We start from the raw sequence: 24918 nt of genomic DNA on the forward strand, positions 1-24918 counted from the left end.
AACATAAAAATCAAGGGCTAATTTCCCAAGTTGCGAGAATGGATGTTCCCCGTCATTATCTGTATTTTGGATTTTGAGGTTTTCTTGTAAGTAAAAGTTTACAGCATCCTTGAGTTTTTACAGCACTGCTTGAGTTTTCAGCATCCATTTTTTTTTTTTTTTTTTACTATATAATAATCTAAGTTTGCAGATATTGTGTATTAAGAAATGGAGAAGTTGGGGGAAATTTTTGAAAAGAAACATTGCCTACTCTTGAAATTCCTTGTAAAGTATTATTGTCATATAAGTTGTAGGAGGTGTGTCCTCTATAATACCTCAGAAGCACAATTTTAGATATTGAGAACCTTTCTAACCATTCTCCATTTTGAGGTTTTTTTTTTTTTTTTGGTGACATATTTCATATAAACAGAATTTTTATGGTGCATGGGTAAAAACTTCCAATTACATCTCTAAAACCATTTTCTGTGGAATTTCAGTGTTACCAAAATATGTAATGTTGTTTACCTTAAACCTCATTGAGCTAAGTAAACTCCATGAATAATAGATACAGTTATGTAGTATAGTTTCTAGAAAACTGTCATCATTTTCAAGAGAATGAATGGCTCTGGGGAAATGTACAGCTTAGGAATGACAAAGCTGTCATTCACTCAGAAAACAGAATTGTGGAAATGACAGAGTTGAGCCCTGGGAATGCTCAAATTTGCCTTTAAACAATGCCTTCTTCAAACTAGTGGTTACCAGTGTGGAAAAGAAAGGGGGAAAGGCAATATAGGGATAGGGGTCTAAAGGAGGAACTCTTAGGCATAAAATAAGCTACAAGGCTATATTATGCAACACAGGGAATAGAGCCAATATTTTATAACAACTATAAATGGAGTATAACCTTTTGGATGGTTTTTTATTTTATTACTGGAGTATATTGCTTTACAGTGCTGTTTTCGTTTCTGCTGCAGAACAACATGAGTCAGCTGTATGGATCCATATACCCCCGCCCTCGTGAATCTCCCTTCCACTCCCCCAATTTCTCAAACTTATTTGGCCGTAACCTTTTTTGAGGTTTTCTGAGCACGTCAGGATACACATGTTCCGTGGAACCCACTTTGTGAAGCAGTGGGCTAGATTTAGTCATGTAGCCGCTACTCAGACAGAACTCCAATGTGGCGAACCAAAAAGCTGCTGTTGCCAGCCCTGAGCTACAAAGAGCCAGTATTAAGTGGTGTGGCGCACGGCGCACTTAGAAATGCGGGTGCTGCAGCTGAGTTATCTCCGCTCTGGTCTCTTCCAGGTGCTTCATCCCAAACATCTATGCCGCCCTCTTCACTGCAGCCCTTGTCCCTTTAATGTGCCTCGTGGTGGTGTTCGTGGTGTTCATCCATGCCTACCAGGTGAAGCCACAGTGGAAAGCCTACGATGATGTCTTCAGAGGAAGGACAAATGCTGCAGGTTTGTAAGAAACCGTATTCACACTTTGGAGCTGGGCGCTTTTAATAGTGGAAAAGGTCACTGAATGGTCTTTATCAAGAACGGGAAGGAGGTTAGACTCAGCTTTCAGCTCTGAAGCCAAAAGTTACAGTCCTCTGATTTCTCCTGCTCCTTGGGCCTTCCTTGCAATCTCTCTCTCTCTTCAGGGCTCTGCAGGCTTCATTGCTGGTGCCAGTTTTGTCCTGAAGATATTAATATTCAAGTGAATGACTCAGAGCCTTTGGGAGCTGCTTCCCCAAGCGTTTTTCAGCTCAAGCAGTAACAACCTGGGTTCAACCTGTGAAATCTGTTCATGTCTTGCAGACTCTGAGACTTTATCACAAACAAACCTTCCTAGTGCTTGTGAGTGCTGTAGTTTTGCATGTGGAGTTCTGATTGTGCAGACAGATGTTTAAAAACATATGTGACCAGACAGCTTCATAAGTGGCTGCACATGTCTGGTTACTTAAGAGTGCAAGTCTTTCCAGCTCAAACTGGCTCTCACTACCAGCTCATTTTTTCCCTTTGAATCATACTTAACACCGGGTTTTATGATCTGATTCTTTTTCTGTTGTTCAATTAGAGTCTCTTAGGAATGTTTTTAAGGAACAATACCAAATACCTACATACAGAAAACTCAGTCTAAAATGGTTTGAGTGATTGGAATATTGAGAATCTAATGAGTTGGGGAGTAGAGGAATCTCTCTTGGGCCAAGAGGAAGACTAGTCTTTTCTATAAGATCAGTTAAAGATAAGTTAGTTGCTCAGTCATGTCCGACTCTTTGCGACCCCACCAGGCTCCTCCGTCCATGGAATTTTCCAGGCAAGAATACTGGAGAGGGTTGCCATTTCCTTCTCCAAGGGATCTTCCTGACCAGAGATTGAACCCAGGCCTCCAGCATTGCAGGCAAACTCTTTACCATCTGAGCCACCAGGGAAGCCCAAGTCTTTTCTAAGCTTTTGCAGATCTAATGCCAAAGGAATGAGAGAAGTTCTTCACATGTTAAGTGTGGTCCAGAGTTTAAGCAGCATACCATCTATGAAGTCACTTAGAATAGTGTCTAATACATTATGTCTAATACATAATTAGTGTCTAATACATCAATAGATACTGTCTCTTATATGATAATAAAAAGATTCATTCTAACATAATAAAAGCTTCTAGTTCCTAAACTGTGTCAGGGAAGATGCAAAAAGATTCTCCTTGTAGTTTAAAGAGAAAGGACTCTTGTATATTAACTTATGGGGTAGTTTGTACAATAGCTGTATCTAGCCAACTCTTCCCTCTTCTCTCTGATTTAGCATGCAATTATTATGTGGGCAAAAATAGCACTCAAGGTTATGACTAAATTTAGATGCTTCCATTAGAAAAGCAATATTCATGGAAGCAACCTAGATGCCCATCAGCAGATGAATGGATAAGAAGGCTATGGTACATATACACAATGGAATATTACTCAGCCATTAAAAAGAATTCGTTTGAATCAGTTCTAATGAGATGGATGAAACTGGAGCCCATTATACAGAGTGAAGTAAGCCAGAAAGATGAAGACCAATACAGTATACTAACGCATATATACGGAATTTAGAAAGATGGTAACGATAACCCAATATGCAAAACAGAAAAAGAGAAACAGATGTACAGAACAGACTTTTGGACTCTGTGGGAAAAGGCGAGGGTGGGATGATCTGAGAGAACAGCGTCGAAACATGTATATTATCAAATGTGAAACAGATTACCAGGCCAGGTTGGATGCATGAGACAAGTGCTCGGGCCTGGTGCACTGGGAAGACCCAGAGGGATGGGATGGGGAGGGAGGCGGGAGGGGGGATCGGGATGGGGAACACATGTAAATCCATGGCTGATTCATGTCAGTGTATGGCAAAAACCACTACAATATTGTAAAGTAATTAGCCTCCAACTAATAAAAATAAATGAAAAATAAATAAATAAATAAAATATTCATGGCAGCAAAAAAAAAAAGAAAAACAATATTCAATGTAGAAATTGTACTTTTTCATGGGACGTAGAATCTATCCAGAATCTGCGCCTTTATTCAACTTGAGATTCATTCTATTAACATACATATTCTCTTTTGAAGGCAAAGTTTGTTTCTCCCAAATAGCAAGATTTATTTTATTCTGTATACTACATAGAAGTGCCAGTGTTTGCATGTTTCAGTAGTGATAACATCATAAAGGCCTAACCTATTGAGTTAGTCGTTTTCATTCCTGAATCACCCCTGTGCCTTTTGGCTGTGATCCAGGATACAGTAGATAAACAATGCTCCAATTATCTGAAAAGCAGCTCAGCTCTCAAGTATTGAACATAAAATCCCTAGAACACTTGTATCTCAACTAGCAAAACCTCTCTTACAATGAAATATATTAATAGAAGCATTGCTCTTATTATAGCTTTTCAATTAATAAAACAATTATGGCAGTTCTGATTTTCCTGTTCCCAGTCAACGTAACAGTCATTATCTCACTTGGACTCTTAAACAGTGTTTCCTAATTAGTCACTAGTTCCAGTTCTTGTCTGTTTCGTTTTCTCAGATGTCTGTATTTCAACAATGTCAAGGGGCTCCCCTCACTCTCTAGCTTTACAATCATTCAGCTTTATTGCCCAAAAGAAAGTCCAGGCTCTTTATAACACTAGAGTCTCTTTTCATCACCCCTGGGCCATCTTGTCACCCCCAAGTTAGTTACCACTCAGCCTATGTTCTGACCATGTCATTGATTTAATCTTACTCATTTTTGAAATTACCTGATCTGTCATTTTTGCTCATGTAAGATGCCCTCTATGAACTCCTCATCATTAGTTGATTAAAAAAAAAACTCATGTGTTTAGTAAGTAATGAGAGAAAATGTAAATGAAAGAGAGGTGTAAGGGACTTACTATGCTCCCTTAATCTATCTTAGCTCCCCAAAGCCATCCTCAATAAATGCATAATCTAAGTAAAAAATGTGTGCTGAACAATCCTAAGTTGACTCCTTCCAACAAGATACTGCTCACTTTTTTATGGAAATTGTGGAAGCTCCCAATATGCTATTTCTTCCATGAAGACTTTGAAATTAACGTCTTTACTGCACCAAATAAGAATTACTCACCCTTCTTCTATGATTTTAAAGCACTTTGCCCCCACGGCCATTAGAGCACTTAACACTTACTTCAGAATGGAATGGTGACTTGTTTTGGTGTGTGTGGCTGATTTCCTTAATAAATTATGGATTCCTCAAGGGCAAGGACCATTTATTATTCATCTCTGCATCACCAGAACCTTGTAGAGTGCTTGCTGGATAGCAGGAGCATAATATTTGTTGACTGAATAAACTAATAATCATCAATGCACCATAAAATCTTATAATTATAGGAATGCACCCACAAGCTAAATATAGCGTTAAGAAGAAGAGGAATCTGTCATATCATCCAAAGTAGAAATTATGGAATTTATCTCATTGATCTGTTTGTAGCTACCCCTTTGAAATTTATTATTAGGACTATTATTTTTTCCTTCTATGATTCCCAAAACTGTGTGTTCAGCCTTGACCTCTGACTTGATACTTTAGATTTTATTTGAAGCCTCCTTTAACTCTCCTCCACTTGAGTATGTTCCACTTAGCTCAAATTCAAAAATGTCAAGAGGAAAAATGTCTGTCTACTCAGGGCCATTTGATAGTCTCTTTGAATCTGTCTGCTAAAATTCCGTTGCCTTGACCTGAAAAATATTGTCAAGATGGGGCTGTAAAATTCATGTTTTGCCCATTTTGCTGCTCCAAATGAATCACAGTTAATGACAAGATATAACAAGAGAAAATTAAGAAGACAATGAAATGGAGATCGGAAACACAAAGTGGAATATAAGCTGGGCTGCAGCCAAGGGCCTGATGTTTTCTGGGTCCACAAGCCTGTGAATGCAGAAGTGTCTCAGCTGCTGTGGCGGTAAGCTGGGAATTAAAGGTCTCCCCCAGGGCAGGTGGACTGGAGCAGTAGTTCTTGCAGGAAAGGAATCTGTGGAAGGACCATCACTGTAGTGTGGGCTTTGGCTTAGGGGTCCAGGAGCCCAAGGAGAAAGCAGAGGAAGAATCTTGTCAAGTTCCTGGACAAGACTCTCTAGAGTTCACAGTTTTATCTACCATATTTGCATGTCATTAGGGCTTCCCTGGTGGCTCAGAGGTTAAAGCATCTGCCTGCAATGCGGGAGACCTGAGTTCGATCCCTAGGTCGGGAAGATCCCCGGAAGAAGGAAATAGCAACCCACTCCAGTATTCTTGCCTGGAGAATCCCATGGACAGAGGAGCCTGGTGGGCTACAGTCGGTGGGGTCGCAAAGAGTCGGACACGACTGAGCGACTTAACTATGGGGGTAGAAGACCCAGGATATCAAATTAGCCTTCTTTGGACAGGAAGGTTAAATGGAGGCAACCATAAAACCATTAGACAGAAAGAAGTAGCCAGAGAGGAAGACAGAGACGAGGGGAAGAGAGCGCGAGCAAAGAAGCACATGCTTTCTACTCAAGATTGGCTGCAATATCAAAGATACAAACACTGGAGGAAAACTGGTGAAGACAGCCATTCAAATCACCAATCAAAAGGATAAATATAATCCAGAAAAATATATAAACTATAAATAACTTTGGTAATTATGTTCGACCCTTCAAAAAGATAAAGCAGGAATTAGCAAAATATGACCCTACCAGCCACTCACAATTTTATCTATTTGTTTATTCACAGCTTCATTGAGATATAGTGTACATGTCATAAAGTTCATCTATTTAAACTATAGAGTTCATTGGTATTTATTATATTTATATAGTTGTGTAACTATCACCATAATCTAATTTTAGAGTATATTCATCAGCCCTCAAAAAACCCCATACTCGTTAGCAGTCACTCCCCATTCTCCACTTTCCTAGGCCCTAGGTAACCATTAGGCAGCTTTCTGTCTCTGGAGATTTGTCTGTTCTGCACATGGCATATAAGGGGATCATAGAATAGGTGGTCTTTCAGACCTGACTTCTTTCACTTAGCACAGTGGTTTACTAGTTTATCTGTATTATAGTGTGTATCAGTACTTAGTTCTTTTTATTGCCAAATAATATTGCACTGTATGAACATACTACACTTTTGCTTATCTGTTTATCAGTTGATGAACATTTGGGTTGTTTTCACCTTTTGGCTGTTATGAAGAAGCTTCTTGTGGACATTCATGTACAAGTTTTTTTATTAATATATGTTTTCATTTCTCTTGGGTATATACCTAGAATTGGTGGTAACTATATGTTTAACATTTTGAGGAACTACAAAACTGTTTTCCAAAATAGCTCCAGTGAGCTGTTTTGTAAGTAAAGGGTTTTTTGACACCCATCCACACCCATTTTTTTTACATATATTCTGCGACTGCTTTCACAATACAGAGTTGAATTTATGTAGTTGAATAAAAGCCATGTGGCCTGAAAACTAGCATATTTAATATCTGGCCCTGTATAGAAAATGTTTGACCATCAACCCATGACATAAAGGCAGATATATCCACTCAAAGCCCTTAAACATAAAAAGCAAAAATAGATATAAACAAAATAAAAATACAGACCAATATGAAAATGAAAAAAATTTCAAAACTCTTGGCAATGAAAATACTAGTAGTTGAAAATTTTAAATATCTTAATACTTGAGATAAGATACAGATGAGACACAGAGAAGAGGGAATTAATTAGAATCTGAAACTAAGATTGAGAAATTCATCAGTGAAAAATGCAAAAAAAGAAAAAATAGGAAAACAGCTAAGAAGTATGAGAATACATTGCCAGAAGAAAAGAATACAGAGAATGGAGAAAAGTAAAAATTTGAAGAGGTAATTGTTGAGAATTTTCTAGAATAAAAAATTGACATAACTACACATAAATATCCATTGTTAAAAAAAAAAAAGCAGGGGGAGGTGGAAGAATGCTAAAAAGCCTAGTATATTAGTAAAGTTCCCATGTCTGTATTTTTGAAAACCTTGAAAGGTAAATACCTTTCTTTGCTTCTCATATTCTTTACTGTTAGAATAATTGGCACAAACCCCATTCAGGAGTTTAGAGTCCACAGTGGACGCAGATGCTGCCAAGTTCTCTAAAAACCTAAGCTTGAAAGCAGCATAGACTGGTCCCAAGCCTCTTCTCTTCTTTCCTATGAGATTCGTGCATACCCTGTGTACAATTTATACCCAAGAAGGGGGGCGGTTCTGATTATAGTCATCCCTCTGTATATCACTGGGTTCTGTATTTGAAGATTTAACCAACTATGGATCAGAAAATATTTGGGAAAATAAAATTTCAGAAAGTTCCAAAAAGCAAAACTTGAGTTTGTCACATGCTGGCAACTGTTTACATAGCATTTACATTGTGTTTACAACTATTAATATCTACATTGTACTATAAGTAATCTAGAGATTGTTTTAAGTATTCCAGAGGGTGTGCGTAGGTTATATGCAAATACTACACCATTTTATATAAGGGACTTGAGCATCCCTGAATTTTAATTTCCTACAGAGTTCTAGAACTAATCCCCCATGGATAGAGGGAAGATTGTAGTCTCAAGCAGGTCCAGCCTATTTCTCTACAATTCCAAGCATGCAAAAGTGACCCTTTTTTCTAATGCAGCTGAGATGGTTTATGGTTTAGTTTTATTTTGCCCTGCATTTTTAAAGTGGATGAGCATTTTCAGATATTGCAGTTAACCCTTGAACAGCACTGAACTGTTCAGATCCACTTACATGCAGATTTTTTTCAGTAGCTATGTACTACAGTACTATAGGCTTCCCTGGTGGTTCAGATGATAAAGAATCTGCCTGCAATGCAAGAGACTTAGGTTCAGTCCCTGAGTCCAGAAGGTTCCCTGGAAAAGGGCATGGCAACCTCTTGGCAATCATAGGATTCTCCAGGCAAGAATACTGGAGTGGGTTGCTATGCCCTTCTCCAGGGGATTGTCCAGACCCAGGGATTGAACCTGGGTCTCCCGCATTGCAGACAAATTCTTTACCACCTGAGCCACCAGGGAAACCTAAAGAGTTCGATATGACGGAGCGACTTTCACTTTTACTTTTCACAGTACTATACTACCTGCTGTTGGTTGAGTCCTCAGAAACAGAAAATATACATATTATTATGTATATAACTATAAAGCAATATGGGAATTTTTGACTCCGAAGGGTGTGGCATTGCATTGTTCAAGTGTCAACTGTATGAGATAGTATTATGAGAAATACATTCTCAAATATTAAATCAAGAGTTGAAAGTAAGGACTTCCCTGGCAGTCCAGTGTTTAAGACTCCACACTTCCACTGCAGGAGAGCAGGTTCTCTCCCTTGTTGGGAAATCAAGATCACATATGCTGCATGGTGTGGCCAAAACAACAGTAAAAAAAGAGTTGAAAGTAAATCCCCTTTTCTTACAGAAGCACAATTTCCTGATGTTTCAAACTGCTAGGTTTTAAGTATTTTTGATCAAACCTTGTAGAGATGTTTTTTTTGTTGTTTATTTACAAATTACTTTTAGCAATGAGTGAAATGCATTTGTGAGAAGGAAAGGTCAGTTTATAGTTTTCCTATAGCTAAGCTGTTTTTTCATTTTTTCATAACTGGAATAATTATGATTATGTATTTACCTTAGAGATTCAGGTTTGGTAAACAAATGTGGTGAGTTAACACCAGCATCAGGCCTGTTTGAATAACTTAAGAGCTTACATCAGTTATTTTGTTGGACCTGGCCTCTTCCATATTTCCATGGAACTCTTTTCCCAACTAAGTACTCTTGTGCAGATTAGATGTGCCTGACAGTAGGAGCAATTTTTCAGCAACACTTGTGTGTTGATATGTCTGCCCAGTATCAACCCCACTATACTCTTTTTTTTTTTTTTTTTTTTTTTTTTAGTGACTTTTTTGCTCCTGACATCCCTTAATTTCAGAGCTCAAATTTTCACTAAAATCCAGAGGAAATGGAGCACAGAGGAAGAGCTGCTGATAAATAAAATACATTCTCTGCTGTAGTTTCCAGAGATGGCCTCTGTCAGTCCCTCCCTTTCTGAGCGTGGCTGGAACAGGGATGTTGGTCTGTCTTCCTTCTGTGCCCCTTTGGTTGCTCAACTGCTAAGTAACAGATTTTCAAAAGTCAGTGGCTCCTAATGAAATTCACTGGCTGCCTCCTCCTTCAGTGAAGTGAGTGCACAGTGAGAATGAGTCAGGATAAAGGTATGTTCCCTGAACTCAATTTCAATGTCTCAAACAGTCTTTTAAACAAAGCCTGTAATTTTGGAGTTTGGTTTTGATCTCTGGCAATGATAAGCTTGTCTCTCCTTTTAGGCTCATTAGAATTTATTGACTTTTTCTGTTTCATCAGCCAGTTCTTATGATTCATGGATCAGGGAAGGAAAATTAATTTGAATGAAAAGAGGAAGTAGATGATTACAAATCCCTTTCTTATAAAAATCCCACACATGTGTTTCAGTATGATATGTAAAAATGTAAAGGTTCAGCAAGCTATGTATAACATGAATAACATGAATCTGAGGTAGTTGGAATCTCCTGGTGCAATAATGGCTACTTCTCTGCTTGGTAATATATTTGAGAATGAATGCTTCCATTTCTTCTCAGATTTCGTTTCTTTATATTTACTAATACTAATGTAAATCAACATTCCATTGCTATTTCAAAAATCACTGAAAGCCGATTATAATATTATGAAGTATCATCCCTTATATCCTGAGAATGAGTGACTTTTCTTCTCCTGGCATATTAAGATATTTCAAAAAGCGCTCAAGGAAATTCATTAAAAGCCAAAGGAAAAAGAAGAAGAGGAAATCAGTTCAGTTCACTTCAGTCGCTTAGTCGTGTCTGACTCTGCGACACCATGGACTGCAACATGCCAGGCCTCCCTGTCCATCACCAATTCCCAGAGCTTACCCAAACTCATGTCCATTGAGTTGGTGATGCCATCCAACCATTTCATCCTCTGTCGTTCCCTTCTCTTCCGGCCTTCAATCTTTCCCAGTATCGGGGTCTTCTCAAATGAGTCAGCTCTTTGCATCAGGTTGCTAAAGTATTGGAGTTTCAGCTTCAACATCAGTCCTTCCAAGGAACACCCAGGACTGATCTCCTTTAGGATGGACTGGTTGGATCTCCTTGCAGTCCAAGGGACTCTCAAGAGTCTTCTCCAACACCACACTTCAAAAGCATCAATTCTTTGGTGCTCAGCTTTCTTTATAGTCCAACTCTCACATCCATACATGACCACTGGGAAATCATAGCTTTGACTAGACAGACCTTTGTTGACAAAGTAATGTCTCTGCTTTTTAATATGCTGTCTAGGTTAGTCATAACTTTCCTTCCAAGGAGTAAGTGTCTTTTAATTTCACGGCTGCAGTCACCATCTGCAGTGATTTTGGAGCCCCCAAAAATAAAGTCAGCCACTGTTTCCACTGTTTCCCCATCTATTTGCCATGAAGTGATGGGACTGGATGCCATGATATTAGTTTTCTGAATGCTGAGCTTTGAGCCAACTTTTTTACTCTCCTCTTTCACTTTTCATTAAGAGGCTCTTTAGTTCTTCATTGCTTTTTGCCATAAGGGTGGTGTCATCTGCATATCTGAGGTTATTGATATTTCTCCTGGCAATCTTGATTCCAGCTTGTGCTTCCTCCAGCCCAGCGTTTCTCATGATGCATTCTGCATATAAGTTAAATAAGCAGGGTGACAGTATACAGCCTTGACGTACTCCTTTTCCTGTTTGGAACCAAATAGCTCCTAGCAAATGCAATGCACACTGTGCTGTGTTCTCCGGAAATGGCCGCCATCAGTTAGTTCCCTCCCTTGATGTGTGTCCTACTCCCCACATAAAGCAGTGGAGTCTGTTTCCCCTCCCTTTAACTTTTTGGACTTGCTTAGAAAGTGAAAGTGTCAGTTGATAAGTTGTGCCTGACTCTTTGTGACCCCATGGGCTATAACCCACCAGGCTCCTCTGTCTATGGAATCCTCCAGGCAAGAATACTGGAGTGGGTTGCCATTTCCTTCTCTGGGGATCTTCCCCACCCCAGGGATCAAGCCTGGGTCTCAGACTTGCTTAAGTGAAGTGAAGTCGCTCAGTCGTGTCCGACTCTTTGCAACCCCATGGACTATAGTCGACCATGCTCCTCCATCCATGGGATTTTCCAGGCAAGGGTACTGGAGTGGGTTGCCATTTCCTTCTCCAAAGGATCTTCCCGACCCAGGGATCGAACATGGGTCTCCTGCATTGTAGGCAGACGCTTTACCATCTGAGCCACAAAGAAAGTCCGGATAATCTGATGGAAGTGATGCTGCCCCATAATGGGTCAGGCCTTTAAGAGGACAGGCTGTTTTTGCTTCCTTTCTCTTGGAAGCCAGCCACAATGTAAGAAGTCTGATTGCTCTGAGACAAGCATGATGTTAGCATCTCCAAGCTAATTGTGTGGAGTGAATAGACATGAATAGGCATATTTAACCCATCTCCAGGCTTCCCGGGTAACTCAAGCAGTAAAGAATCCACCTGCAATGCAGGAGACCTGGATTTGACCCCTGAGTGGGGACGATCCCCTGGAGGAGGGCATGGCAACCCACTCCATTATTCTGGCCTGGAGAAGCCCCATAGACAGAGGAGCCTGATGGGATACAGTCCATGGGGTCGCAAAGAGTCGGACATGACTGAGCGACCAACACGTCAGCCGCCTCCAGTTGTTTCAAGCATCCCAGCTCTGATTCCAGACATAGGAGTGAAGAAGCCTTCTTGTCGGATCCAGCCCAAGTAGACACCACACAGAAGAGAAAAGTACCCAGCCCAGATTGTAAAATATTTTAAGCCACCAAGTTTGTTATGTAGCAGTCAATAGTCGAAACACTGTGGTTCTGGTGTCCTGATTTTTTTGCACATCAGAATTCTAAGTATGTCATTGTCATTTTAAATTTTATTGTCACTTTTATTTTATGGCATTGTTTTATTTTAATTTTTATTGCTTGTCATTTCAAACACATATTGCAAAATTCTAAGTGTATCATTGTCATTTTAAATTTTACATGGTTTATAAATACAAATGAAAAACACAATATGCTTTTTTTCCTAAACCAAAATTGAGGTTTCCACTGAAGCAAAGTAAAAGTAATCTTACCTAGTAATAGTACATACTTAAATCAGATCCAGAATGACCAATATAACAGGTTTCACATGTCCTTGGCAGAAAACTGCTTGTTTGCAGTCTACTCCCAGTTCCATTGCTAAAAAGAAAATAAAAAACAATGCCTAGGGACCAAAGGAAAACCCCAGAACCCCTCGCTGCACAATAAACAATCTCTTCCACTTGAGCTTAAAAAAAAAAATCTTTGTGAGCACCATTTCGTCTCCCCACGTTTTGTCAGTAGTGCTGGGGAAAATCCAAAATATTTAAAGAAACATTTTGGACGCTCATTCTCTGCTTAGATTTATATCTGTGACCTCAGTCTTCAAAGATTCAAATCAGAATCTTTGAACCTGAAAGATGATGTGTAGTCGTTCAATGTGTATTGCTTTTTTTGCTTTTTTTCATTATTGTTTTTGAAAAAAAAAATACTGGGGATTTGACATTGCTCATTAAAATCTCTTAGAACTTTAACATCAGGAATTAGTTTCCTAAGGCTTAGAACACTGAGATAAAAAGTAAAAAATAAAATCAGAGTCAAGAGAAAGCTTACATTTCTGTTTGGTCTCCTGATTTCCACATGTAACCAAAGAAGAAAAGGGACTAGTAATTTGTGGCAGAGCTGGGTCTTTCCAAAACTCAAGTTTCCCAAATGTTTATACCTCAGGGACTGTCTTTTACCTAGTCTCTGTTGAAAAGTGATGAGGACAAGGGTGGTTCTCTGTTTAGGCTATTTTGGTACTAAAGCTTCAATTTCAGTTTGTTTTCAAGGTGGGTAGTGGGCATAGAGCGTGGATGTAGTAGGACTGGGAGAGAATAAAAGGCTGGACTGCTTGTAAGTGGCAGCTGTGGGTGGACTTTAGCCCCGGTGGCATCATCATTATCCTTGTAACAGCTATAATTGCCGGTATACCAGCACACTGTGTTAAGCATTTTATGTATATTGTCTCAGTTTTCACAAAAATCTTGTGAAGCATATATATCTAGTCCTATAGTGAGGCAAGAAAGGGAAGGAAATGAGAAGCTTAGGAAGGTGTCCAGATTTGCAGAGCTGTTGAATTGTGCAGTTGGGGTTAGAACCACCAGTGACTCCTAAATTCTCCAGAACTCTCTTTACCGCCATCACCAGTGCTTCACCATTCGCCATTTTGTCCTCAAATCTTTCATTGAGAAAAATGACATGTAAATGTTAAATTAAACCTAGAGAGCTCTAATTCCATAAAAGGAATTGTTAGGCTCCATGCCCCAGAAAGAATTTGAAGTGATTCAGGCTAGCAAATTGTTTCTTCATCTTCTAATTTCCAAGAAAGACTGCCTTGTCCCATTATGGTACTGAAATGTGCCTAGTTTTCCTCACTATTCGCATGTATAGTGCAGGCATAATAATAATATTTAACTTTATAGAGCTGTTTCAAGGATTAAATGTTAATTCATATTAAGTCTTTACATATTAATACATATTAAGTCTTAACTCTGAAACATAGTAAGCATGCAGTATGCATTGGTATTTTTATCAGCGTAACAGCTCTTTCAGTATGTAACTGGTGCAGAATATTTTGTCCTGGATCATTCCTATATATCTTTCAAATATGCCCCTCCCTTCCTTTCTTCCTCATTATGCCTGGTGTATATTAATTGACTCAGGTTGTCATTAACAAAATGCCATAGACTGGGTGGTTTAAACAGTAGATATTTATACCTCACGGTTATAGAGGTTGAGAAGTCCCACAGTCTGGGTGCTGGCCAATTTGGTTCCTAACGAGAGCCCTCTTCCTGGCCTGCAGATGACCATCCTCTTGCTATGTTCTTACCTGGGGGAGAGAAGGAAAGAGAAAGGGAGAGAGTTCACTCATGTCTCTCCTTGTAAGGGCATGAATCCCATTGTGAGGACTCTACTTTCATGACTTAATTAACTCCTTATGTCCCTATTTCCAAATACCATCATATTGAGGGTTGGGGTTTCAACATATGAATTTTACAGAAACTCAATTCAGTTCATAGCACATAGCTTATATCATCAACTCACAGCTCTCTTAAGACTGATATTTCTTGGTTCTTGTCTGTCCCCTTTCCACATGGAACCTTTAAAAGGTTAAATTGATGGCGTCATTCATTCATTCAATAGCAGTCCTGAGGCTGTAGGATAAACGGAAAATTCTACTGCTTTCATGCATAAAGTCTCCATAGGCACAGCCATTTTGAATTAGTGCTATTTTCTAAAACGGACATGATGTCTGCTAAGTCTGGACTTAAATAGTGGAACTGAATTCAGTCTCACTTGCTGAGTTCCTCATTCATGGTGATTGGGCAGGAGAAGGAATGCAATTGAAAATAATTTCTTGATACCCATCATGAATAGGCTTCAGCAGAATGTTAGTTAGATATGATCATGGTACACATTTAAAACTGTTTTCTAAGAGCATCACCGTGGCATTGCTGCTCATATGCATTGCACATTCTTTGCCCTTCATCTGTTATTGACATAGGCATACCATTGCCATGCCTCAGCTTGACCCAGAGGGTCAGTGAAATTTTCCCAATTGTTTGTAATTTTTATATATAGGATGAGTTTTTCCATATATTTCCTTGGCAGTTTTTTCCCAAGTTAATTAAAAGTTTACATTTTAATTTTCCTGGCATACTCCACTCTTTCAAAGGACTTCCCCCCACCCCCAAATCCTTCTTTAGTTATCTTGGGAAAATTACCAGTGAAGCATTACTTTCTACTCTTTTGAAAGCTACATGAAACAGTTATTCATGTTTATTGCTTTGATCTAAGAGCACATTCATTTCTTTAATGGGTGACTGAAATCTTTCATTCAACTTTTGGCTGATGAAAATACAATTTCTGATTTTTTAAATATCTCTCTCAAATTTGTATTCAGACTATTGCCAAAGAATATGTTAAAACTCTACTGAAGAGTAAAAACAATGAATTTTTCAAGGCTATTTTATCTTAGAAAATCTATGGCATTGAAAACACTATTCCCCTCTAACCTAGTCTGTGAGGCACCTCAGTTGGTATCAACACAGAAATCTTGTGATACTCCATGGTTGTCTCTAATCAGGGAAACTCCAAGTAAGGTGTAAATTACATTTATTAATCCACATCTAACTTGTAAATTCCATTCACTATTTGCAACTTTTTTCATTTATTCATTTTTGCCAGTCTTGTTATTTAGAGAGGGCTTCCCTGATAGCTCAGTTGGTAAAGAATCCACCTGCAAGGCAGGAGACCTCGGTTCGATTCCTAGATTGGGAAGATCCTCTGGGGATGGGATAGGCTACCCACTCCAGTATTCTTGGGCTACTTTCAATTTATGATTCGGTGTCTATGCAATTCTTTAAAAAATACATAGTCACTAAATAGTTGTTTGATCACACTTTAATCAACTGGTACAATATTAAAGAGGACATCCAGAAATAAAGGAAAGTAGAGTTGTTGGGACTAGGGAAATAGGGAGTGAAGACAAGTAATCTGGGGAATTTACAGTTGTATCATAAATTTCTTTAGAAGTGTATAGCTGGCACAATATCTGTGATCATGGCACTATATTTAATAGTTAATGCATTATAAAACTCAAACATTGAATGGAGAAAAAGGACATTTTTATAAAAGTTGCTTTCTTCACCATATCAAAGGTGAAGTTTGAATTTCATTGGGCCAGACAGCGGTAGCAAACTTGATCTGAACCTTTTATAAAATTACTCTTTGAGTTGTCTTATCATAACCAAAATGGCACTCTCATAAACAAATTACTTTCCTACAACCAGTAGCAAGAGGCTACTCCCTCCAACTAGTAGGATAGCAAAAGCATTTGTGGTCCATCTTGAACTTCAAAGTCATTATGTCCCTGCCTAATAATTTTTCCTGTTTTTAAGTTTGTGTTCTTTTGCTTGCATCGCCCTCGTCCTGTTCATATGACTGTGATTACGATTTCTCACGCTGTCCTCCCTTCCTGGGTCCCCATCTCCCTCTTCACACCCCCTCTGCCCTCCTCTCCTAGTTTCTCACTCCTCCCTGTGACCTCCCTTTAGGATATTTTCAACAGCTCCCTTGATTTCCTCACCAACATGACTCTCTCCTTAAGCAATTTTAACATTCACCATTCTAGTCTATGTCACATACTTCTCTCTTTGCCAGCCAATTAGTGCTACTCTGCAATAGATACTAATTTATTCTAAGTAACCTTAACTGAGCCATCTCTGCTTCTCCTTGAGCCTTTGGATTATCTTTACTTGATTCCTAGGTAATCTTTAGGAAACAGATTGCCCCTAAGTCTTGTGTTTAATACCATCTATTCTCACTCTCTATGTAAGATATGAAAACAACCTGATGTTCTCTCACTCACTTTATCTGAACCCTGCTTTTTGTTTTCTCCCCTCTTTGCCACTTTTCCTCCCATTTAGGTAAGGAAGTAAATAATTCATTCTTACCAAAGAATGAATTATTGCCATGCAAAAAAATTGCCATGCAATTTTCTTCTTTTGGAACTTGTTTCATTAAATTTTCCACAGTTGCCTTGCATCTTAAATAGCTCCCTATTCTGGGTCTTTCCTCTCCCTCTAAAAACCTGCATCACTTTTCAGTGCTTAAAAGAACTTACTCGTTATCCTGCTGGTTTATCAAGTTACCTCCCTGCCTCTCTGACCAGCAGACTTCTTGAAGGAGTCCATATAAGCTCTCCGTACTCATCACCTTCTGTTCCCTGCTAAGCCTTGCTGTTCTCTTCCATCCATCACCCATAACCCTGAACACCAAATCAGCTGACCTCTCGTGTCCTTGTCCTTAAAAACTCTTGTGCATAAGTTGTACTGGTGACTTCCCTTCCTTGAATAGTCTGCCTCCCTTGGTTTTCATAATACTCTCTTCTTTTTTATTTTCCTGTAAATCCCAGGCCATGACTCATTCTTCATGTGACTCACAATTCTGCAATAGATGTGTTTTCCAGGGATTGCCTTTGCCTTTTCACACCACAGTGGTAATTTTCAAATCTATCCACTTGAGTTCAACTTGTTTTCTCACCTTCTTTTCTGTCCTCTTCCCGGGAATAATAGATTGTTCTCAGAAGTACAAAACTTGTCCACAGCTTGCCTGCCCCAATTTCTCTGATCTCTCTCTGTTATTGTTTCTCCCTGTTCCTTCTATCCTTCCTCTTAATCCTTTTCTTGTTTTCCTAATTTTGAAGCCAGTGTAATATTTTTTTACTTGATAGCCGTAGACTTTCAGGTCAGTAGTTGTCAAAACTGATCATCAAAATCGCTCTTTAACTAATGATGGTTTGATGAGTCTCTTTACAGCCTCAATCAATTGGGGTCTCCAGGGATTAAGTCCCAACATCTGTATGATTGTGAAGTTCCTCCTTGTTTTCTGATTCGGGGGCACTTCACCTTTAGATTCTTTACCACATTTTTGTGTGCATCCCCGTGTTTCTATGGTGGGGACCACTCCTCCACCACGTTCTTGCCCCAGGTCTTCATTGTCTCACTGGGACCACGGCCGTGTTTTCCTGACCAGTATCCCTGTCTCCAGCTTTCTATCCACCAATCTGTTTACTTTCCTGTGAGATTAAGGAAATTTCTCTTCTGATTGGGCACTCATCTTCTCAGAAATTTTAAATGCCTCTCCATTTCTTGTAAAATCATTCTGGATTGCTTAACCTGGTCCTAAAGATCCCTTCATGAACTCATTCTTCTCACTATTAACCTTCCTGGACCTGTCAGAAAGGGATATTTTACACTAATTAATGCACTTGCCTCTTTGCCTTTCTTTCCTGCCTTAAGCTCAAAATCCACATGTTCAGACATAGCTCATCTTTAAATTCCAGTTGAAATTCCATCTTCCTCACAAAAGCCTTTCTGATACCATCTATGGGAAGTAACTGCGGTTTTCCCTGAATTTTTATGTAACTTGATCCCTCTCTTCTAATATTTATCTTCTACCTTTTATTATAGTGTGTGTGTGTGTGTGTGTGTGTGTGTGTATTCCCGCCACCCCCCCGCCATGGAATTCTCTTGACAAGAATACTGGAGTGGGTAGCTATTTGCTTCTCCAGTATATCTTCCCAACCCAGGGATCGAATCCAGGTCTCCTGCATTGCAGGTGGATTCTTAACCATCTGAGCCACCAGGGAAGCCCATATATATATATATATGTTATATATATATGTATATATATAATATTTGAAAGAAGATCCCTATGTAATTCATCCTTTTACCTGTCACATTTTATCTAATACACTTTTGAATCTTAAATATGTATGTATATTTATATCTATATTTTTTGAATAATAAGCAACCGCAAAAGTTTATATAAAACTATTCTAAGTATTTTGCATTTCAATCATTAAATCCTCACTGAATTCAATAAAGCATATTTAGGAGGTACTAATGTTATCTTTATTGTACAGATGAGGAAATTGTGTATCAGAGCAGTCAAGTAACTCACCAAGGTCACACAGCTAGTAAATGGACCTCAAGTAGTCTGGCCCCAGAGTCTCCATGCTCATAACCACTCTACTATTCTGCCTCTTTTAGAATAAATCCCATTCAGTCAACTTCAGTGCATGCTTTTTAAAAAAATTTATTTGGCTCAGGGCCCTTGTTCAAAACGTATCTTTTCTTTTAATTGAATTTGACAGAAGAAAATTATAAAATTTAGTATAAATTACATTCAGGAAAGCAAAATGATATGATTTATAATTAGGATGCATCAGCTTCAAGAAAGAAGTAGAAATTGGGTCATAGGAAACACTAAAAATGTTGAAGAGCAATTTGAAACTCTATTGTAGTTTTATAAAACAGTGTAAATCGATGTGGTTGTAAATCAACAAGTAATTGAAATGAACAATTGTTGATACTTACACATTTAATTATATGATTTCCAAGAAGTAGGGTGATTTTCCTCTCTCCAGCATTCTCCCCACTAATGCCAGAGCCTATGCACGTAAACACAATCTATGGTTAAATGCCACCATGAAAAAAACAATTTTTTTTTCAAATGTGGCTCACAAACTTTGTAACAGAATAAACTTCACTTGAATTTTTAAAAAAAGAGAGAAACAAATGAAAAATGTAGAAGGATCTGTCCAACCTATTAAAGATGGAATTCAATAGTAAGAGTAATACTAATAGTAAGTGAGTAGCTCCATGTCGGAGGCTTGGGAAGGAAGGAAGGGAAGGAGACAGGGAGGAAAGAAGGAAAGAAAAAGGGAAGAAAAAAGTGGGAACATAGTTTTGAGCTTGAGGTGAAAATAAGCTCTAATATCTACCCTCTATTTACTACTAATAGCTGACACCTGAAATACTAGTAGCTGAAAGGGTCTAACCATTAACAATGTTAATTTCCACATGAAAGAGGAGAAAGAGTTAGAATTAAAATCTTACACATTTTTAGATCTACATATAACATTGACAAACAAATACAGAAAGAAAATTTTAAAGTTTGTCATTAGATCCAAGCCATGTTGATAAGATTACTTTGGCCACCAACATATAAATATTGTCAATGTAGATGGTTTTTTGGGACGGTCTCCTTCTCCCTAGATCATACACATGGCCATTCACCCAGCTGATTGCCTTTCTTTCTTAGCACAATGGTTTCTCTTTCTTTTTCCTGTAAGGGCTTGATCCAAGGTTGTTAGTTAGAATGAGCAATAAAATATTAGTTCATTTCCATTGGCATAGACATTCCTGGCACACCTGTGGGTACTGGGCCATTGTTTAAATAGACAATGATAAGCTTTTATATAACACAAGTATTACACCACTTTGTGGCCTGTTGTTATATATTCTTGAAAACAGCTCTCTTTGTGGGTTTGGTATTAGTTTTCTATATTTACAGGCATAATTATTTAACAATAGACAGTAAACAATATCCCCAAAGCTTTTGAGAAATACATAGCTGTATTTTTAAGATCAGACTATGCCCTGATAATCTGATACCAGAATATCTGTTGGAAGAAGAAAGTTAGTGAATCACGTTGACAGGAACCAGAAGGTGGACTTTTTAGAATAGTAATGTGGCAAAGGAAATAAAATAAACATTTTACTCAATGTTACAGTTTTGTAATGTGAGAGCTAGAGACCCAAATTAAAGAAAGGAAATATAAGCATTGAGGTCAGTTGGCAATTATTCAGATCAGGGGTCTCTACCAGGAAACAGTTCTGAGAACTGACATATTTAACACACTGTAAAAATATTTTCTTGAGCACATAGAGTTTATTTTTAGTGTTAATTTTTCTAGACATTGTGTCAGAATTGACTCACGACTTCAGTGTTGAATTAGAGCCTATTAAATTGTAATGACGGCTCTGTGATGTACTATCAAATTATCTTTAAACATAACTGGCTAGTCATGGCCAAATACACAGTAGCCTAATTCCTCAAATTATGAGACCATCTAGTAAGATTTAAAATATAGATGTAGCAGGTTGAAAGATGCATTGTACATTTTCATTGTATTATGAAAGCCAAGTGGAATTGCTCTTAGGTGCCTGAGCATGCCTGGAGATGACTGTTTTGAGCTCCTTCACGGCTAAGTAACTGGTAATGTAGTTAGAAAACTAGGTTAAGCCAGTCTTCGATTGTTGGTTGGCTGACTTCATGTTTGTTTTAGAACTCTGATCTTCTAAAAACGTTGATCATAATGTCATTTTATGAAACATTTATGAAGTGTGTAGAAAATTTCTATGTTGGCTGTGAAACCAAATGATAATTCTCCTTCCCATAGTTGCAAGATATTTTTTCTCACAAGGGAAAAAAAAACAGGTAATTTCACCTTTTCCTTAAGAATCACAGACCTATTTGACCCCCCTCCCCAGTAGGATATTATCTGGCAACTTTGAAGTACATGGTTCAAATGGAATTACTCTAATAACAGTGCATGCAAGGTCCATGTGGGTATGTCTCATCTAACTTGATTATTCTCCTTAGATTCAAAATTATAGCCTGCAAATTGAAAATTATATATAGCTTTTGCAAGGCGAGACCATAATTCTAGGCTTGTACCATTTTTTTTCAATCCCAATAAATCACCCTCAAAGTAGGCCTGACACTCAACTGTCTTCTAACGTCCAGGAGAGCCCGAAGTCACCCATTGACAAAGCACTGCTATTTAGGTTCCCAGCAGACTTGAGACTCCTTTGAGAATTTTCTCACATTTCTCTTATACCTGGAAAATATGCTGTAGGCCAGTATTGACTTTCTGCCTGCAGAGTCAATATATTACCTGTGCAGGTCCCTCCAGATTAGGCTTGCCTCCTTCACATCCCAGGAAAGGTCAGGGTAAATCCATATCAGAACATGATGGCTGTAGGCATCCCATGATAGTTATGTTTACTGTGCCTACTTTATGTCTAAGATCGCCTACTAGCTTCTTAAACTATCTTTTAGATCAAAGATTTACACATGTGAGTCACAATACACTGGTGAGTCTCATTGCAGCATTTTAGAGTGAAGTGGGATGAGATGGGATGGGATGGGATAGATTGGAATGGAGTAGAATAGGGTAGGAGAGAATAGGAAATGTCAAAGGGGACAGGGGAATAGAAGACATGGAGAGGTTCATTTTAAATAAAGGTTCATCAGGAACTTTTCAGTGATAGTTTGGATGTGAGTGTGCACATTAAAAGCAACCCACCACTCTGTGTGATCTTCATGTTTCACTGGAGATTATGAATTTGGTCAGGATGGCTAAAGTGAAGAACCTGGCACATCATTGAGTTGACATACACAGAGTCTAGCCTGCTGCGACAAACATGTGCAACTGTGTCTGGAGACTGGAGCCAGGGGACTTAGTGTGGATTCCCTGTTGTCCAGGTGGGTTCTCAAGAGCTCTTCCAGGAATGTGTCGAAGTACTGAGGCAAGAAGGAAATTCTAAAATAGAACCAAGTATAGGACTAGTGACCAAAGATTAGGAATTCCAACTACCCAAATGAAGTAGGGGGCATTTCTTTGAACAATTTACAAATCCCATCTCTAAGTTTGTTGTCTGCTCCAGCCACAGTACCCTAATGCTGACTTGGCAGCTTTGTGAAGAATGTGCCCTGTTATCGCCTATGACAATAGGTTTATTTGACGAACACACCGCTGGGTGACTGTGCATCGTGTCTTAACCCTCGTTAAGAAAGCCCAAGAGTGGATTTAATATTTTCTCACCAGGGAATGGATCAGATCAGTGAAACTTCTTGGCCTTCAAGTATCTGTTCATTTCAGAATAAAGGCCCGTATTTTAGAAATAAGACCTTTGATGCCTTCTTTTCAATTACCTTTTTTTCTAATTTAAACACGATGCATGTTTATTGTTGGAAATAGACCCATAAATATCTTAAATCCACATTATTTCACACTTGTCTTCCTTGTTTTACATTGATGAGTTTGTTTTAGTAGCACATCCAAATTGTTAGAATCAGAAGGTCAGTGAGGTAAAATTAAAGCAAGTACTTTAGAAGATTGTAAACACAGAATAAATTTCAGCTTCATGTAAATGAGGTGTGATTTCCATAATAAAGCCATAATTGTCACTGATGCATAGCAGTAAAGCCAAGGCTGCAATTACAAAGAAAAGAGATAATTCAGCCCCATACTTTCTTTAAAAATGGCAATGAAATTCATTGAAGTCATATTTTACACTAAAAAATAAAGAGATTTTGTATATTCTCAGTGGAATCTACTAACTCCCGTAAGTAGACTTTTCTAATGAGAGTGGTACCAAATGACAAATGCACTGGCTAATTTTTTTGTTTGTTTTTTACTTGCCACAAGTAACTTCTTTCACTAAAACCTTTTCAGATCGCTTTGTTTTTCACATTAGTGATTCTTGCTGATGTAAGTATTTTAAGTATTTCAAGGATTTATTTTTTTTCTCCCTCATTGTGGAACTTTATCTTGACACAAGCTTGTCTTTTTTATTAATAGTATGGCTTTCAAAAAATAGTAGTAAAATATGCATAACTTAAAATTTACCATTCTGTTTCTAAGTGTACAGTTCAGTAGCAATAAATGCATCCACCATCTATTTTCAGAACTTTTTCATCATCTCAAACGTAAACTCTGTACCCATTAAGCAATAACACCCTCATCCCCCCACCCCCACCCCACCCCAGCTCCAGGTAACCTCTATTCTATGCTTTGTCTCTGAATTTGCCTATTCTAGGCACTTCATGTAAGTGGAATCAAATAATATTTGTCCTTTTGTGTCTGACTTATTTTACTTAACATGTTTTCAAGGTTCCTTCACATTGTAGCATATGTTAGAATTTCACCCCTTTGTGAGACTGAGCAGTATTTCATTGCATGTACATAATCACATTTTGCTTATCTGTTCATCTGTTGAGGGACTTTTGGGTTGTTGCCTCCTTTCGGATAGAACCTCCTTTCGGTGCTGCCATGAATACTGATGTACAAGTCTCTGAGTCCTTATTTTCAGTTATTCTGAGCATATACCTAGGAGTGAAATTTCTAGACGATACAGTAATTGTATTTTTAACTTTTTGAAGTACCACCAAACCATTTTCCGCAGCCGCTGCACCATATTTCATTCTTACCACCAAGGCACTAGGATTCCAATTTCTCCACATCTTTGCCAACACTTGTAGTATTCTGATTTTTGACAAGGGCCATCTTAGCGGATATACACAGTATCTTATTGTGGGTTTAACTTGCTTTTCCTTAGTGACTAGTGATGTTGGTCATCTTTGCCTGTGCTCGGCGGCCATCTGTCTATCTTTCGGGGAGAAATATCTCTTTAAGTCCATTTTTTAGTTCGGTTGTTTGGTTTCTGTTGAGTTGTAGGGGTTCCTGATATATTTTGGGTAGCACAGTCTTTCTACAAAAAATGTTTGTTTATCTATTATTGGCTGTGCCAGGTCTTGGTAGTGCCATGTGGGCTCTTCTGTCTTTGCTGCGGCTTGTAGGATCTTTAGTTGCAGCATGCAGGATCTTCAGTTGTGGCATGCATACTCCTAGTTGCAGCATGTGGGAGCTAGATCCCTGAGCAGGGATTGAACCTTGGCCCCCCACAATGGGAGCATGGAGTCTTAGCCACTGGACCACCAGGGAAGTCTCAACAGACTTAATCCAGATACCATTATTCCATGGGCCCCATACTGTGTTTTAAGGGTTTCCTTTTATTGAGAACATTGGAATGATTCTGTTTTCTATTAACTAATTCACTCCTAAATGTAACTTGTTAGCATTGCCTCTTATAAATGCCTGCATTGTAAGCAGTGCTTACACAGCCAACAGAAAAGTGACTAGCCTTTCACCAAGTGTGAAGTATCAGCTTAGGAAA

At 38.5% G+C, this 24918-nt stretch overlaps 1 protein-coding gene across 1 annotated transcript in view; it reads left to right on the forward strand.

The window, feature by feature from the left end:
- ADGRV1 (adhesion G protein-coupled receptor V1) overlaps positions 1-24918 on the forward strand; it is a 549629-nt gene that overhangs the window by 454868 nt on the left and 69843 nt on the right. The window contains exon 86 of the mRNA XM_061151999.1: positions 1286-1443. Coding sequence (XP_061007982.1) covers positions 1286-1443 — 158 coding nt within the window. The remainder of the gene's footprint in view (positions 1-1285; positions 1444-24918) is intronic.

This window comes from Dama dama, chromosome 9 (assembly GCF_033118175.1).
Source record: "Dama dama isolate Ldn47 chromosome 9, ASM3311817v1, whole genome shotgun sequence".
Taxonomy (NCBI): Eukaryota; Metazoa; Chordata; class Mammalia; order Artiodactyla; family Cervidae; genus Dama; species Dama dama.